Genomic DNA, 15,949 nt, shown 5'->3' on the forward strand with positions numbered 1-15,949 from the left:
TTTTTTTAGATACAGGCCAGCTTGGTATTTGGCCCGAATAGATAATTTGGGCTGGCCCAATTGGGTTTTGGCCGGGCACGAGCTAAGTCCGGCCTAGAGCCCGAAATAAAAACAAAGGGACCTGTATATGTGATTAGGTGGGACCCGGATCCGTCGCCCGCTGCGCCGTAAAATCCTTCACCCCGGTAAGTGTGATCTCAACCGTCCAATCCATGAACCTCATCACCTATAGCGCCATCTGTCAATCAGCAGCTCAATATGTAGCCGGCCGAAAGAGTGGGAATGGAGGGAGAGTATATTCCCACGCCACCCCCACAACGGAAGTGGGTGGAAGCCGCCAAAACGCACCGCTCCGACCTCACCCTTTTTCTCTCCCACCAGAAAAAGGATTTAATACTCTTCAATCCATTCCTTCTTCTTCCGAGTTCTAATTTCTAATTCCCATCTCTTTTCTACTTCTCTCTTTTTGTCACCAATTCTCCTCTCCGTTGTGGCTGTAACGTGGGGTAAGCATGGCTTTAAAAGCTTTTTTGTTTTTTTTTCTAACTGTTTATCGATGAAAATGTTCTTTTCGAATTCAAGATTGTTCTTTTTCTGTTCTTTCTTTCTAGTTTCTTGTTATGTGAAGCTGGGTTTTGCAATCTAGATTCTTGGAAGCTTATTTGATGCTGCATAGATGTCCCTCCATACCCTTTCTGTTCATTTTAATGATTCAAAAGTGAGTTAGGATGGTGCTGAATGCCTTTTTTCTTTTTTCTTTTTTGATAATACGGCTGAATGCTTCTCTTGACGTTTGGTTTATGGGAAATCAGATGCAATCATCTCTTTCCGTGACTCAACTAAGCTCTATCTTGGTAAAGCCACAAATATCAACTAAAGGATTCAACTTATCCTGGGAATTTGCCCTATTCTTCCTTACTTCTGTTCTAAAGTGGTCGTATGAATCAGGGGAAACTTGTATGATGACACTAGGGTAGAACTGCCAGAACTGCCAGGTATACATTGATCGACATGAATACTGTTGGATCCATCTCCACTTTGAGTTTGAGTGGAACAGTTCAGAGACGATACTTCTGGGATCCAAATATTCGAAGATACTCTCTTGGTATAGATTCTGGATGCAGAATTCTGCAAGCTTTTGGAAATAGCGAGTTTATGGGCTGCCACTTGAAATCTCGAGTTTCATTATTCAAAGGAACAAGATCAAGCCATAAAGTCAGCCCTCGTCAGGTTTTCCTTTTTAAATGTTCCCACACAATGTTAGTTTCCCCTGAATGTGTGATTGGGAAGGACTATTTGATTATTTCTGCCGCAGGTTGTCTGCATGGACTATCCAAGGCCTGAACTTGAGAATACTGTCAATTTTTTGGAAGCTGCTCAGTTATCTTCATTCTTTCGTAATTGTGAACGGCCAAGTAAAGGACTCGAAGTTGTAATTGCTGGTGCAGGTAAGGTACTTGAATTAATTTCACACATTTAGAATTTTCTGTATGAGGATGAACGCATTATCAGCTATGAATTTTTAACAGATGTTTGCCATTTCATGAAGCCAACAGGCTCCACTGTGATTTTTGCATCACTGCAACTATTTTGCGTCCCTTATCTCTAGAGATATACTAATTTGAGTTATCGCCTTGTGGTAGGTTTGGCTGGTCTATCTACTGCAAAATATCTTGCAGATGCAGGTCATAAACCTATACTGTTGGAGGCAAGAGATACTCTGGGTGGAAAGGTATATATTCTACTTCAATTGAACTTTGAAGATCCTGTCTTAATTTTGCTCCCTCTTTTAGTTTCATAACATATACCATTTTCTCTGTATTGTTATTAGAAATATATGATTGGATTTCCTTGTACCAGGGGATTTTGTCCATTGCATGTCTTTCTGTGATGCTAAAGCCAATCAAGCGTAAAAATGACCACATAAGCTCTGCCAATTTTCTTGGACAATTAAAAATTTAATATCAAATTATTATGAATGGAATATTTTCAGATATCTGTAGGAGTACATGCACAATTTGGTGGACGCTTGTGTCCATGTAATGGTGCTTAACAGGTATGCTTGGTCCTCTTGTCCCAGCCAATGCTATGAGACTTATGGCCAAGTTTATATACATATTTAGGATAGTTAAATACGTACCTAACTACTATTTGACTTAGTATTCAGAGGGAGTTTCCACTAAGACTACTGTTGTTTCTTTATTTCTAGCTCTTAAGCATGAATAATGTGTGGCTTATGCCTTAGTCCTTTCCCTCAAAGAAAAGAAAAAAAAGCATGCGGTATTTTTTTCGTGTTGATCTGGTAGTTACATTGATCCTTACGCTTTCCCATTTAGAAATCCTCGATTCCATTGATTATCACTTTGTTTTCAATAAAAAAGGGCATCCTAGTGTACAAGGCTTTTGCCACTGCAAGATCTGGCGAGGGTAAAATATACGTAGTTGTACCCTTATGTATAGAGAAGTTGTTTCTATGTTTTGAACCCATGAGACCTAGGTGATAATGAAACAACTTTACCATTATGCCAGGGCCCCTCTCTATCACTTTGTTTTCAATGCTATAACAAAACTGTTTTAAACTTAAATACCCATTAGTTCTTTATTATGCAAATACATGCTTATGCATCTATACATACATACACACATGAATACATACATACATATGTGTGTGTATGTATGTATTTATGTATGTTATCTTACCCATGTCTATTAATAGATATATATAGACTACAGACCCATTTAATTAGGACATTCATGGAGCTTAAAACCAATATCTGTGCCACCAAGACCATATTATGAGCAATAACATTCTATAATAAACTAATGTTTCCATGCATTGAAATTTATATCAGGAGTACACGTTGTGAAAGAGAGAATTTCGCTTGTTTTTGAAAGAAGCAATTCTCTTCTAAAACTAGACGTGTGCTGCAAAGTGAGAATGCTAACATGAATTTCTGGCCAAAGTTAGGATTGGGTGAGTATGAATAGCATTATAGGATGCAGGAGTTTATCCAGTTGGCTGTATACTGGTGAATATTGGCTGAAAAGCCATGGCCATATGCAAGAAGATATTAGTTGACTTATTTGAGGAGAGGGGCCCAGATTTGTCTTGGAAGTTTAGGAAAGAGGATTTAAGGACCTAAGGTAACATAGACGAAAGTTGTGTGAAACTGTGGAAGGATTTGTAGGAATTCGCAGTTTTAACTAATGTAAGCTGGGAGAATGATGGTCGGCAGATGAGGATTCATAAAGCTGACCTTGAATATATAGGATAAAGTTTTGATGGTTATCATATTGTATACCACTAGAAAAACAACAGGTTTAGCTCTTATTATTCGTACTTTTTTATTTTGTTCTTTCTTATAAATTAATATTGCTTTTCTCATCATTCTGATATAATGTACAGGAGAAATATATATGTCCCTCTTGAAATATTTAAATGAGGATACGTATTCAATATGTTGATCCTCTAGTAATGGCCTAATTCCAGATTGTATTATGAGGAAATACAAATGTTTCAACGCATTCACCAATCAAGTGAATTTTTATTGCTTCACAAGAGTATATGCGTCAACAATTTCATTTTCCTTGAGTAATATATCAACAAGAATGTTGTTGAGAAATAATTTATTTTTGGCAGATTGCAGCTTGGAAGGATGAAAATGGAGACTGGTATGAGACAGGCCTCCATATATTCTGTGAGTTAATTCCTTCAAGAATTTACAGTTTGAGTTAATGAAAGAAATGTTCTGGATGCAACTCTTATTGAAAGCCTCTATTGGATGTGCAAGGTTGGAATGTGCCACTGCATTTTAATATAACATAGACCATTTTTTTGCTTTTTTTATGATTAAAAATTAATGGTCTCTGATTGTCACAAGAATATGATCATGCAAAATAGGTATTATGAATGGTCATTGCTAGTAGCCTGGTTGAGAAAAGCTTGCTTACAATAAAATAATTATTCAATACTATCGGTTACGGTCATAACTCATAAGCCATGTGGAGAAGGTGGTTGCTTTGCATATGACGATAACTGCATGTAAAAAAAAGGGTGCAAATGTAGGCAACAAATGATGCATTCAATATATTACCGGTAGTCATTAATTAAGACTCTACATACCAAACCATGCTAGTCAGTGTTGGGTGTACCGTAGTACCATACCATCTTGGTAGCAAGCTGGTAATGGTATAGGGGCTCGATATGGTGTTGTGCTAGTACATGGTAATTGTGCTGGCTTAGCACCTGTACCATGTGTTGTTACAGTTTCATAGCACATCATGTTGTACCATACCATTAAGGTACTGGTATTGGACTCAGTACCCAGATGTACGACCTTGATCAGCACTTTATATTACCTTTTCTAGCTTTATAGGGAACTCCCAGATATAGATCGATTGTTTGGATCTCGATGGTTCTCAAATCTTGGCAGTTGACTTATTCTGAATCAGTGTTAGCTATCTTCTTTCATTTTTTGTACTTCTGGAATAGAAGATGAATTCATATTCGACTTCTTTTTTCTTACGGCATGTAGTTGGAGCATATCCCAACATTCAGAACTTGTTCGGGGAGCTTGGTATCAATGATCGTTTGCAGTGGAAGGAGCATTCCATGATTTTTGCAATGCCAAACAAGCCAGGAGAGTTTAGCCGATTTGATTTTCCAGAGTTTCTTCCTGCACCCTTAAATGGTATACAATAAACTCATAGTTACTACTCAATGTTTTTATATGAGCATTAGATGTTTATTTATTGTTTTGTCATCCACCGGAAAAATTCTAAGTTTGCTAAAGCAAGCATGCATATGTTGCATCTTGATGATAAAGTAAATGCTGTCCATTAATGATGTTGGTTGCAAAGTGGTGATCCAAAAATAAGGGAAGTAGAGAGGGTGAAGTGGAGAAACAAGAGGAATGGGTAACCTGGAATGCGCTTTATAATTTGGGATCCAAGCAAAGGGACTAATTATTCAACTTGTTTTCTTGGATATGGCCTCTCACTGATGTTTGTAAACCAATGTGGAACATAACTAGCCTGAACCTTTGGTGTAATCAAACAAATGCTAAGCTTTTTCTAACACTCAACTGAAATAAAACTTCCATAGTATGACTTAGATCTCTGGTTGAGTTCTCCTTTTTCTCTCCTAAAAAGAGAGAGAGATAAAGAAATCCTTGGCTAATCTCATGCCTAAGCTCTATGTATAGGTTTTGGGAACTGAAAGGCCGAATGATGCAAAACCAAAAAGTTAATAATTATCTATTTAGCTTTCAAAGTAGTGGTAGCATTCATTTCTTGAAATTACTATTTTTTCCCAAAATAGTGGTTGCATTTGTTTTATTGGCAAGTATCTATTAAAACATGCCTCTGAAAAGGCAGCAGGCTTTTGGATACCCTTAAATTGCTTTTTTTTTTTTTTGCACCAACCACTTCACTGGAGCTTGTCATCAAACTTATATTAGAATCTGGATGCAATTAGCTAAATTATTAACTTGAAGAAGATAGATATTACATCATAAAGAAATAAACCTTAATCTACTAATTGCAAAGAATAATCCATCTGATGATCAAATCGGATATTAGATTTGCTTCACGCATCTTGCTTATGTTGTGCCCTGGTCAACCATTTTCTATGACAATTTGAAGAAAAATGCACCAGGCATTCATTTCTTCTATGAGTACAAATTGAACTACTTTCACAAACTATGTAACCTTGAAGATTCTACGATCACATTGTACATATTTGCGTGAAAGTTCCTTAAGGTGAAAATGGACTGCCTTCCTCACCCCTGAGCCGGGCTGACTGTGGGATACACTTAGATCCGTGTGAATTCTTGGCATAAGCTTGATCTTCTTCTTTTTAGTCTCAGCACCAAATGATTGAATATGGATAGTGAGGCCTGTTGGGCCTAATGATAGAAATAGCAGAAAAAGGAGGAAAGCATCCGTGTTTCTCATAAAATAGAAATTATTTCTGCCTAATTTTTGATGACCTGATGAACATTTTTGTGTGGATAAAATCTTATCATAGTTGTTCTTCTACAGACCATAATTCATCATAAATGGTCCGAGCTGAGCCAGAAATAGACCTAAGTAATTATAATAGCAACAATAGCAACAACAGTGATGCTTTATTATTATTCATCATTGTTTTGATTATTGGTGGCCACAAATAGACCTTGCTGCTACTGTGACGACTACCAAGAATGGGAGCTTGATGCTTGCTGGGTCCTTCTCCCTCCTTTTCATCTTTTCCTTTTTTTATGTTTGTTCTATAGTGGACCGTGCTCATTGTGAGTTGCCGCTTTATTTCTATACAAATTATGAACTCTCCTTTTGCTCTAGGCACATAGATGCCTCAAGACGAATTAATTACCCATATGCATCCAAGAAGCGCGAGAACCATGTATTGGTGATGGATACACATTACCGATTATTTAAGGCTAAATTATATCATGATACTTCTCTTGCCAACAGCTGGTAGCTCAGCTGGTTGCACCTCTCTGTCTAAGTGAGACGTCTCAGTTGCAAACTTGAGTGGTGGCCAGCCTTCATATTCTCAAAAAAAAAAATCCATGTTATTTCTTTAAGTCTCAATCCTTGTAGTTCTTTGACTAGCTAAATTTTACTGCCTTAGTGTCATTTTAGGGCATGATAGATTTTGTGAACTCTTTTCAGTTCGTGATATTAAAGGTTTGGCAATGCCAAAATAAATATGCACACATTTATTTGTTTACAAACAATATGGAATTTGTGTGAGCCATGAAATTGGATAGTCACATTAATTTTCTTCTGTTTATTAATATTTATTTGATTGATTTTGATTTTTCTTAGTTTTGAAAAGATATACACGAGAAATCTGTGTCCTACAAAAAGTCTTTATATGATATTCTTGCGAAACAAAGGTGAAGATTATGCATATGCTCCATCTGATAAATGTTAGTTCACGATTTATGATTTTAAATGTCAGGAATATGGGCCATCTTAAAGAACAATGAGATGCTGACATGGCCAGAGAAAGTGCAATTTGCTATTGGACTTTTGCCAGCCATGGTTGGGGGGCAAGCTTATGTGGAGGCCCAGGATGGTTTAACTGTAACAGAGTGGATGAAGAGGCAGGTATGGTAGTTATAAAATTTGTGTTAATTTCTGGATTTTGAAATCATGATATTGTTCAGGGAAGTCAGAAGGATGACACCTAAATGTCTGAAATCAAAGTTCAAGAAACTAAAGAAGACCACGTCTTCAGAATCACATATTGTGCATTTATCCAGTTAGTGCTTGACATTACATGTGTGTTGTTCCATACCATGTATACAGGTATTTATTGGAAAGATATGAAACCATGTTAATGGATGCTCCCAGCTTACCCCACAAAACCTTTTTTGCTCTTCTCCAGACTATTTTAGATAGCCTTACGGTGATTCCAAACCCATAAAATACATGTCAATTTATTAGGACATCACAGACTGCAAATCTTTCAGTGTGCCTTTGTTGATATTTGATAAACATCCTCAAAAACATGCACATAACACTTCAGTAGCAGTTTTTTTTTTTGAAAAACAACATTGAAAACAACACAACTGAGGAAACGGATGGAGAAAAGAAAACTATTCATTTTAGAAAATAGTTTTGTTTGAGTAAATAATAACTATACAAGTTTTTACCAACGCATATTATAATATGTCAGTACATGCTATGATATAGAATGTTTTTGATCCATGCTTGGTCATGCCTTACATATTTGAATCATATTAGTGAACCTGTAACGTGTGAGATATTCTTTGTTTTTGTATGACTTGCAAACATCTCAGTGCTTTTTGAATGTGGGTCATTCCTGGAAATGACACTCGTCACCAACTTATAATCTGTCATATTGGTATATTATTGTTATTAGAAACTAGTAGCTTTTCTCTTTTCTGCACTTGACACTATAAATATCTTCTTTTTGTTACATAGATAACTAAACCTATCAGGACAAACTAATCTTGCATAGACATGAAAAAAGGAGTTGGATTTCAGCCTTTGAGGAATTTGATTTGCCAAAAAGCAATGAGGATCTGGCAAATTATCCATATAAATCATACAACAGGAGTAGAATTAAAGAGTTAATATCTATTGTTCATAAGGAAGAAAAGATTTACTCCTTTATCCGCATTCTTTATATCTCAATGTTAATAATTTATAAAATTTCACATTGTGACATTTCCAGCTTTGATGTGTTGTCACATTTTTGCCTCATGGAAATGAATTGACATGTCTTTTTTCTTCTCTGGATGGATGCCATAGTCTATGTAACACCGGGGCTAACAAACTTGCACTTTCATGAGCTGCTTTTTTCTTTAACCACAATGAAGATGTCCTATTTAGATTTTGTTTCTTCCCTTTTTCCATCTGAGGATACAGAGCATGGTGATGGCCAATAAAAAGGTGTAGTTCAATTTTTTATATTTTTTGGAACTTTTATTTAGTTAATTTTCAGAATTGGTGTAAAGTCCTCTTTTAAGAGAAATTGGTGTAAAAGAGTCTTGTAGGAGGTATGTGTTGGGTTGGACAAGTCATGTAATTATTAAGATTTAATTTTTGATTATTTCAGGCAAGGTCCGCCGTACCGTTATCGGTCAGCGTACCGGTGGCCGGCCGGACCGGTACGGTATCGGTCCAGTCCGGTACGTACCGGACTGTACCGGTACCGTACCGGCCGGTACGCGGTGGTTTCAAAAAACAAAGCGCGCGGCGCTGTGGTTCTTTAAAAAAAAAAAAATCGTACCGGTGCGAACCGCACCGGTACGAGGCCGGTACGGGCCTGTACCGGCCGGTTCGGATAAAAAACTGGGAAATACCCGTTTTTTTGTCGTTCCGGTACCGGTCTAGGACCGGACCGGTACGTACCGGCCAGTACGGCATTCCATGATTTCAGGTGTCTTTCTTTATAGGGTTTTATGCTATTCCGAATTTTTGTATTTTATAAAACATTTTGGGGATTAGTAACTTGACTATCAAGAGCCCTAATTTGCTTGGAAAGCAAATCATGTGAAGTCTATAAAAGTCTATAAAAGGGTGTATTAGGGTTGATGAAAAAGGATTGTACGTGATTTGTTTTGAATGAATTAGAGGTTTTCTGTCTGTTTGGCCTTTCTTATCTTTCTCTCTTTCTATCCTTATTCTCTTTCTTCTTTTTCTCTTATTACTTCACTTTATTTGTTCCCTACTTTCTACCATTCTCTCTTATTTCTGCTGCTATTCTTCTTCAAGACTAGATTGTTGGCACTGCAGATTAATGTTCTGTAGGATATTAAATCAGATCTATGCTGGAATTAGCTTTAAATCGTTTTAACCCCTCATTGTCTTACATCAATTTGGTATCAGAGCTAAAGGATAATGCTCTATTCTTCTAGTCTTTTACTTGTTCCCTTTCTATTCTCCTCATCTCTTTCCCCGTTCATCATGTCATCAAATGGGGAGTGGAGTTTCAGAATCGATGATCTTCTTGAGCATGCCAAATATGAGAAGATCTTTTGACAAGAGGATCATAGTTTGACATATATCAATAATTATGTGATGTCAATGAATACTACACTGCAAAAAATTGCTGCAGCTTTAGATGTTGAAAAGCCCTAAGGATGAACTATGGATCAGAGTAAGGAGAACGAAAAAACTTAAAAAACACTTCATGAAGAGCTTATAATCAAAGCTTCTCAATATGAAGAGGATATGATGAAAGTTCCATCATACAAAGATTCTGCAATTGAAGATCTGTTGATTAAGGATGCTGCAAGTGATGAACTATCGGATATTTTGAAGGTAGAAAATTACAACAATGAAGATTTGTATGAAGAACACTCATGGCGAGATCAGGTCAAAACACTAAAGGCAACGATGGAGATCTAACAATTTGAATATTTATTCTTGACTAATTTGTTGGATTCAATAAAGATCGCCATCAATGTACGATTCAAAACTTGTTGATTGTCAAGCGATGGACATCAGATCAATCAATCAATGCTGTGATTGCAGATAATTTTATATGCACCTTCATCATGAAATCTTGGAGAGTCAACGGTGGATCAAGCTTCTGAGTGACATCATGAAGATCTCAAGGTCGAGATCCGCGTAGCAGAAGCGAATAAAAGAAGTCTAATTCAATTTTTTGTATTTTTCGGAATTTTGAAGTAGGTAATTTTTAGAATTGGTTTTCAAGATATATTTAAGTGAAAATTGATGTAGAAGAGTCTTATATCAGGTGTATGTTGGGCTGGACAAGTTATGAAATTATTAGGGTTTGATTTTTGGTTGTTTTAGGTATCTTTCTCTTTGAGGTTATGTGCTATTCTGAATTTTGCCTATCAAGTGTTCTAGTTTTCTTGGAAAGCAGGTCATATTAAGTACAAAAGCATAGGGGTTGAAGGAAAAGCATTGGGCGTGATTTGTTTTTGAATGAATGAAAGGATTCTTTAGATCAGGCTTAGCTTTTTGTTATCTTTCTCTCTTTCTATTCCTATTCTCCTCTCTCTTTCTTTCTTCTTCTCCTCCTCCTCCTCCTCTTCTTATTACTTTATTTCGTTCCTACTTTCGACTATTCTCTCTTGTTTTCGTTGCCATTCTTCTTCTTCACTAGATTGTTGGCACTGCAGATTGATTTTTACATGATGTTAAATCAGATTTGTGCAGGAATTAGCTTTAAACTGTTTTAACCCCTTGTTGTCCTACATCAAATGACTTTTAGTATAGGTTGTTTCCATGAAACTATGCTTGCTGGGATATAATTTTAACAAACTGGTTAAATTTATGAAGTAGTTTTTTTCCTATGTATACAGATTGATATTTAACAAACTCTTTTGATTATCGTAGGGTGTGCCTCGTCGAGTCAGTGATGAAGTTTTCGTTGCCATGTCTAAGGCACTCAACTTCATAAACCCAGATGAGCTTTCCATGCAATGCATCCTTATTGCTTTAAATCGATTTCTTCAGGTACAGCCTGTTCTATTATCCTTGGACTACCATACGGTAATTTTAGATTTAAAGTTAAACTAATACTATAGCCAAGAATTTAGTTGTTATTTGTACCATGGGTTCATAATTATTTTTACATTCATTTTCCATGCTTCTGAATTGTGTTTCTGTGTATATGTTGATATGCAATGCAAAATGTTCAAATTAACATGTTAAAATTATTATCTGTTACAGCTTGAGACATTCATGAAAAATTTCAAATACAATGATGGCTGAACTAAAAAGTATATGTTATACATTAACAGGAAAAGCATGGTTCCAAAATGGCCTTCTTAGATGGTAACCCTCCTGAGAGGCTATGCATGCCAATTGTTGATCACATTCAGTCATTGGGTGGTGAAGTCCAACTAAATTCACGTATACAAAAAGTTGAACTGAACTGTGACGGAACCGTGAAACACTTTGTGCTCACCAATGGAAATATTATCAGTGGCGATGTTTATGTTATTGCCACTCCTGGTATAAACTTATCTTGCAGTGATCCCTAATGAATGAATTGTATTTTTGCTTGTGCCCACCATGACTTTTTACTCTGTTGCATCAGTTGATATCTTGAAGCTTCTTTTGCCTCAAGAGTGGAGGGAAATTTCATACTTTAAGAAGCTGGACAAATTAGTGGGAGTTCCGGTGATTAATGTTCATATATGGTTGGTCGAATTCTCCTGAACTTAGGCTTCAATTTTCTTGTTGGATATTTTTACATCTTCATAAGTAGTTGAGCCACTCAATTTCCTTGTTGTCTTTATGTTTTCTTGACTTGATGATTAAATAGAATGCTATCTGATAAGATTCTTATGTTATAATTATTTTCCCCCTTTTTCCAGGTTTGACAGGAAACTGAAGAACAATTATGATCATCTTCTTTTCAGCAGGTCCTGCTCACATTATTCCATCAAGATTGCTCATTAAAAGCACTTGTTTTTAAGTTCTTTTAGACTCTGATTTCAGAAGCCTGTTAACTGCTCCAGATATAATGTTCTCTCTCCATGATTTCCCTTTCTCTCTTTTTTCCCTCCAATCAGATAAATCATCTATAGGAAGTTATAGCAAGATATATGCGTCCTACATCATATTTACTCACGTTTTACCTTCTTTTCTTTTCATTCAATATACATTAACCATTGACACATCTTAGTCATGATATTCTCTTAAATAATCTTAGTATGGCAAAAAATAAAAATGTGCACAGAATATTTTCTATGTCTCTACAGGGTGATATAAATGTATTTCTCCTGCAAAATAGTAGGATTCTCATATTTGAGATTAACGTATAAAGATTATATCACATTTTAAAGAGACATGAGAGCAACTTCTCTAAATTTTTTCAAGAGTATTTTCATAGAAGATAACCATGTAGAACTGATGAGATAGAGGGTTAATAAGAGAAAAGAAGTTTAAAATTTAGAGGTTCACTATCTTCATTCAAGTATTTCTTGTTACTTTCACATAATGCAGTTTAGGAATATTTAGTTAATTGAAAATTTTGAGCAGCATTATGTTTAATGAAATCAGCTCTTAGATCTTGAAATATCAATTAGGGCTAATGAGCTTGCAAGTTCAAATAGTTCAATCCTTAGAGTACACAGAAAGTTTGATGTTTTTCTTCCCCCTCAAGAAGTTAAGTTTTCGTGGATAATTTAAGAACTTAAGTTGATGAGACTAGAAGATTGCTTGATATGTATGTATTGCTTGCTAATATTGGCTTCTACATTTTTTGCCTTCCAGGAGCCCTCTTTTGAGTGTATATGCAGACATGTCCGTAACATGCAAGGTAGATATTTTTTTTTTAAAAAAAAAGTTATTAGCTTGACTGTCATAGTTTTGGGTTTGGCTGTGCCTTATTAATTTTATTCATGTCTTAAGCAAGTCATCACACTGTTTACATCCTCTTTCAATAGTTTAAATCACTTGATAATCATTTTAAACTCATTTTCCTATAAGACTTTATGTAAGTCCATTTGAAACTGGATAGTACGAGATCGTTGTTGTGATTCTTTATGAGTCCAATACAAAAGGATCCCTTTTTTGTAGGAGCTGCCAGACTTTCATTTCAGGTTTTCAGGGAGGCAGCTTCCTCCTCCCACCCACCCACCCCCACTCCCCACCCCCCTTCTTTTTTTATTTTCCCTCAAGTATATGCATTTCTGGGCAAAACTTCCATATCATAATTATTCCACATTTAGACTCTCTACCCTGGAGTTGGTCTTGTGCATGCTTATGTTTTTAATTAGTACCTATCCTTAGAAGCTCTTCATACCCTTATTGAAGAATCTTTCAGAACCAAACTTTCCTAGTCATATGACCTGAATTCCACATTCTGGAAGTCAAACTTCTATATTTTTCTAGATATATGGGATGGCAAATGTCTCCTCTTACTTATGACTTAGGATTAATATCTCTTCTCATAGACAAACAAGTTATTTCCCTAGCTTTACACCTTGTTAGCAACACGAACTTCCACCCTCGTAAACTCTTCCCAAAGTATCCATGCCTGTGCCTGCAATCTATAGGTACATAGTACTGATCTTTATATCCTATACATATTCTGAATACATTATGTAACTGCTATTTTATTTTATTAGAAATATGCTGCTGAGTAAACCTTCTTGTGTTTGTTTATTCACATTTTATCTTATAATGCTGTTAGAAATTTTTCTTTCTTGTATCTTTCTTAAAGCCATTCTTGGTCATACATATCTTATTCTCCATGCAGGAATATTATGATCCTAATCGTTCTATGCTGGAGTTAGTTTTTGCTCCTGCAGAGGAATGGATCTCACGCAGTGACAACGAAATCATTGATGCTACTATGAAAGAACTAGCTAAGCTATTCCCTGATGAAATTGCTGCAGATCAAAGTAAAGCCAAAATTCTCAAGTATCATGTTGTAAAGACACCAAGGTGTGTTTAAAATTCTATGGCATTATTATGGCTTTGCTAGAAGTTTCATCCTTTCATGTACAGTTATGATTTGTTATTATATTATTCTCAGACAAAATCAATTTGTAAGGGCAACGGAAATAGAGAATAAGTGGTGAGACTGTTTGTTAGCACATAATGCCAAATAAAGAGTAAACAGATTGAGAGCATAGGAATCAGATGATACTCCGTAAATATAATGAGAAAATGTACATGGTCGAATAACAAAACAAAGCTCACATGGAGGCTAGTTCTAAAGAAGCATGTGCAACTTAATCTGTTTGGTGGTATCCAATCAGCTTGGATAAGAAGAAGGTTTCATTTGAATGCAAGATTAACATGGGCAATTGAAACCACAGTTGCATGTTTAGACTTAGTATTTAAATCGACTCAAGAGGTCTCATACATTATACTTAGACATTATGAATCCTTATGCTTCGCTAAGTCTCCCCTTTGTTATGGCATCTTGTGCTGTGTTTGTTCCAGATCTGTTTACAAGACCGTGCCCAATTGTGAACCATGTCGCCCTCTACAAAGGTCCCCAATTGAAGGGTTCTATCTGGCTGGTGATTACACAAAGCAGAAATACTTGGCTTCAATGGAGGGTGCTGTTTTATCTGGCAAGCTTTGTGCACAGGCTATTGTACAGGTATGTTGTCAGTATAATTTCAAATATGAATCATGTTTCTTATCAGTTGCAACCTTGCTTTAGGTGGTCTCTTGTTCACCTTGCATTCGATGGATGGGCCGACTGTCTAAATGCATTTTCGATATTCTTAGCATGAAGGATGTTTAAAATTCCATTATGTTTGCTGTATAATTTTTGGAAGTTCTGCTATATGGTTGCCATAATGTTGTCAGTCAGATCTAAGAAGCAACAAAGTGACAATTATTATGCTACCCAAAGAAACTCAGATGGCACCTATCTAGTACATGCTGGGATGTAATACTGTGGCCTCTGTTATGCTGGGATGTAATCCTGCGGCGTGTGATATGCTAGTTTAGAATTAGTTTGATGGGTTGAATGACCAAATGCATTGCAGGATGTAAGTATAAACTTCTGATATTTGAGCAATTATAAGGGTTTATTTCTGAAGCATGAGACATATATACTCAATCTTGTGAGCAAAAAAAATCGAGATTACAATGATTTTCATACTACGTTATGGGCTTAAATGATTGGGGGCTTCCAAATTTCCATTTACAGTATTTTAGAAATATAAATTACCATTTGTATTAGATGGTGATGGATACATACCATAAACACCTTTTAATTTGACATATTACTTAAGGCTCCTCTATTCCACGAACTGTAGTTTTCTTTTTATACATTTTGAGATAAAACGTCATTGAAATTTATCATTGATGGAACTTGCAGGATTATGACTTGCTTGTCGCACGGACCCAGATAAGCCCGCCCGCCGAGATGACTGTTGCATAGTTGTGAAGTCCAAATCAACATGACAGCTTATTGATACCAAGAATTCTTTAGGCCTTGATCTTGCCAATGCCTCTTCCTCCTTATAGCTGATTCCTTGGCAGCATTTAGTTTCATTCACTTGTCATAATTGAGCTGGCAAAGGCGATGTTGTCTTCGGAACCAATATCTAAAGAGAACAGGCTTTTGAATATCTCAGAAGAAAGGGCAGCCATATTAAATTCAAATTTGCAAAATTCTACCAGGATCTTGACTTTCTTGTTGAATATTTTAGTGTTTTAAAAAAATAGGAATGCAGAGAATGTCATGGCATCAGTCATTTCATTTCCTGAAAGCCAGAGAGTTCTTAAGTTTACGGCCCTGTTTGAGCCCCGTGGAAAAAATTCCAGAGAATGAAAATTCTCTAGTAATTAGGTAATGCGCAAGATGGTTACTTCAAAAAAGATTACTTGGATATCTAACAATACCAGATATTTCGATGCTTAGGACATTGTGGAGAAAAAAAAATTCCGATATTAAGACACAACATCCATCATCCAACAATAAATACCTTTTGCTAGAAGATAAAAAGTAGCACTCCAA

General features: G+C 36.0%; 1 protein-coding gene across 7 annotated transcripts; it reads left to right on the forward strand.

The window, feature by feature from the left end:
• The first annotated feature begins 290 nt into the window (after positions 1 to 290).
• LOC103705191 (15-cis-phytoene desaturase, chloroplastic/chromoplastic) lies at positions 291 to 15,691 on the forward strand. 7 transcript variants are annotated; one of them, XM_039127206.1, is made up of 17 exons: positions 291 to 506; positions 612 to 718; positions 813 to 854; positions 949 to 1,230; positions 1,316 to 1,448; positions 1,644 to 1,732; positions 3,641 to 3,698; positions 4,536 to 4,691; positions 6,968 to 7,116; positions 10,849 to 10,968; positions 11,256 to 11,469; positions 11,555 to 11,657; positions 11,835 to 11,882; positions 12,736 to 12,781; positions 13,724 to 13,911; positions 14,416 to 14,578; positions 15,308 to 15,691. In XM_039127206.1, the coding sequence occupies exons 4-17, from the start codon at positions 1,012 to 1,014 to the stop codon at positions 15,368 to 15,370; spliced, it is 1,749 nt and encodes a 582-aa protein (XP_038983134.1). In that variant the 5' UTR covers positions 291 to 506; positions 612 to 718; positions 813 to 854; positions 949 to 1,011; the 3' UTR covers positions 15,371 to 15,691. The 7 variants fall into 7 exon arrangements, with proteins under 7 accessions (XP_038983134.1, XP_038983131.1, XP_038983132.1 ...); XM_039127203.1 differs by having other exon boundaries at positions 813 to 1,230; XM_039127204.1 differs by having other exon boundaries at positions 647 to 718; positions 813 to 1,230.
• Positions 15,692 to 15,949: the final 258 nt, after the last annotated feature.

Source organism: Phoenix dactylifera, chromosome 6 (assembly GCF_009389715.1).
Source record: "Phoenix dactylifera cultivar Barhee BC4 chromosome 6, palm_55x_up_171113_PBpolish2nd_filt_p, whole genome shotgun sequence".
Taxonomy (NCBI): Eukaryota; Viridiplantae; Streptophyta; class Magnoliopsida; order Arecales; family Arecaceae; genus Phoenix; species Phoenix dactylifera.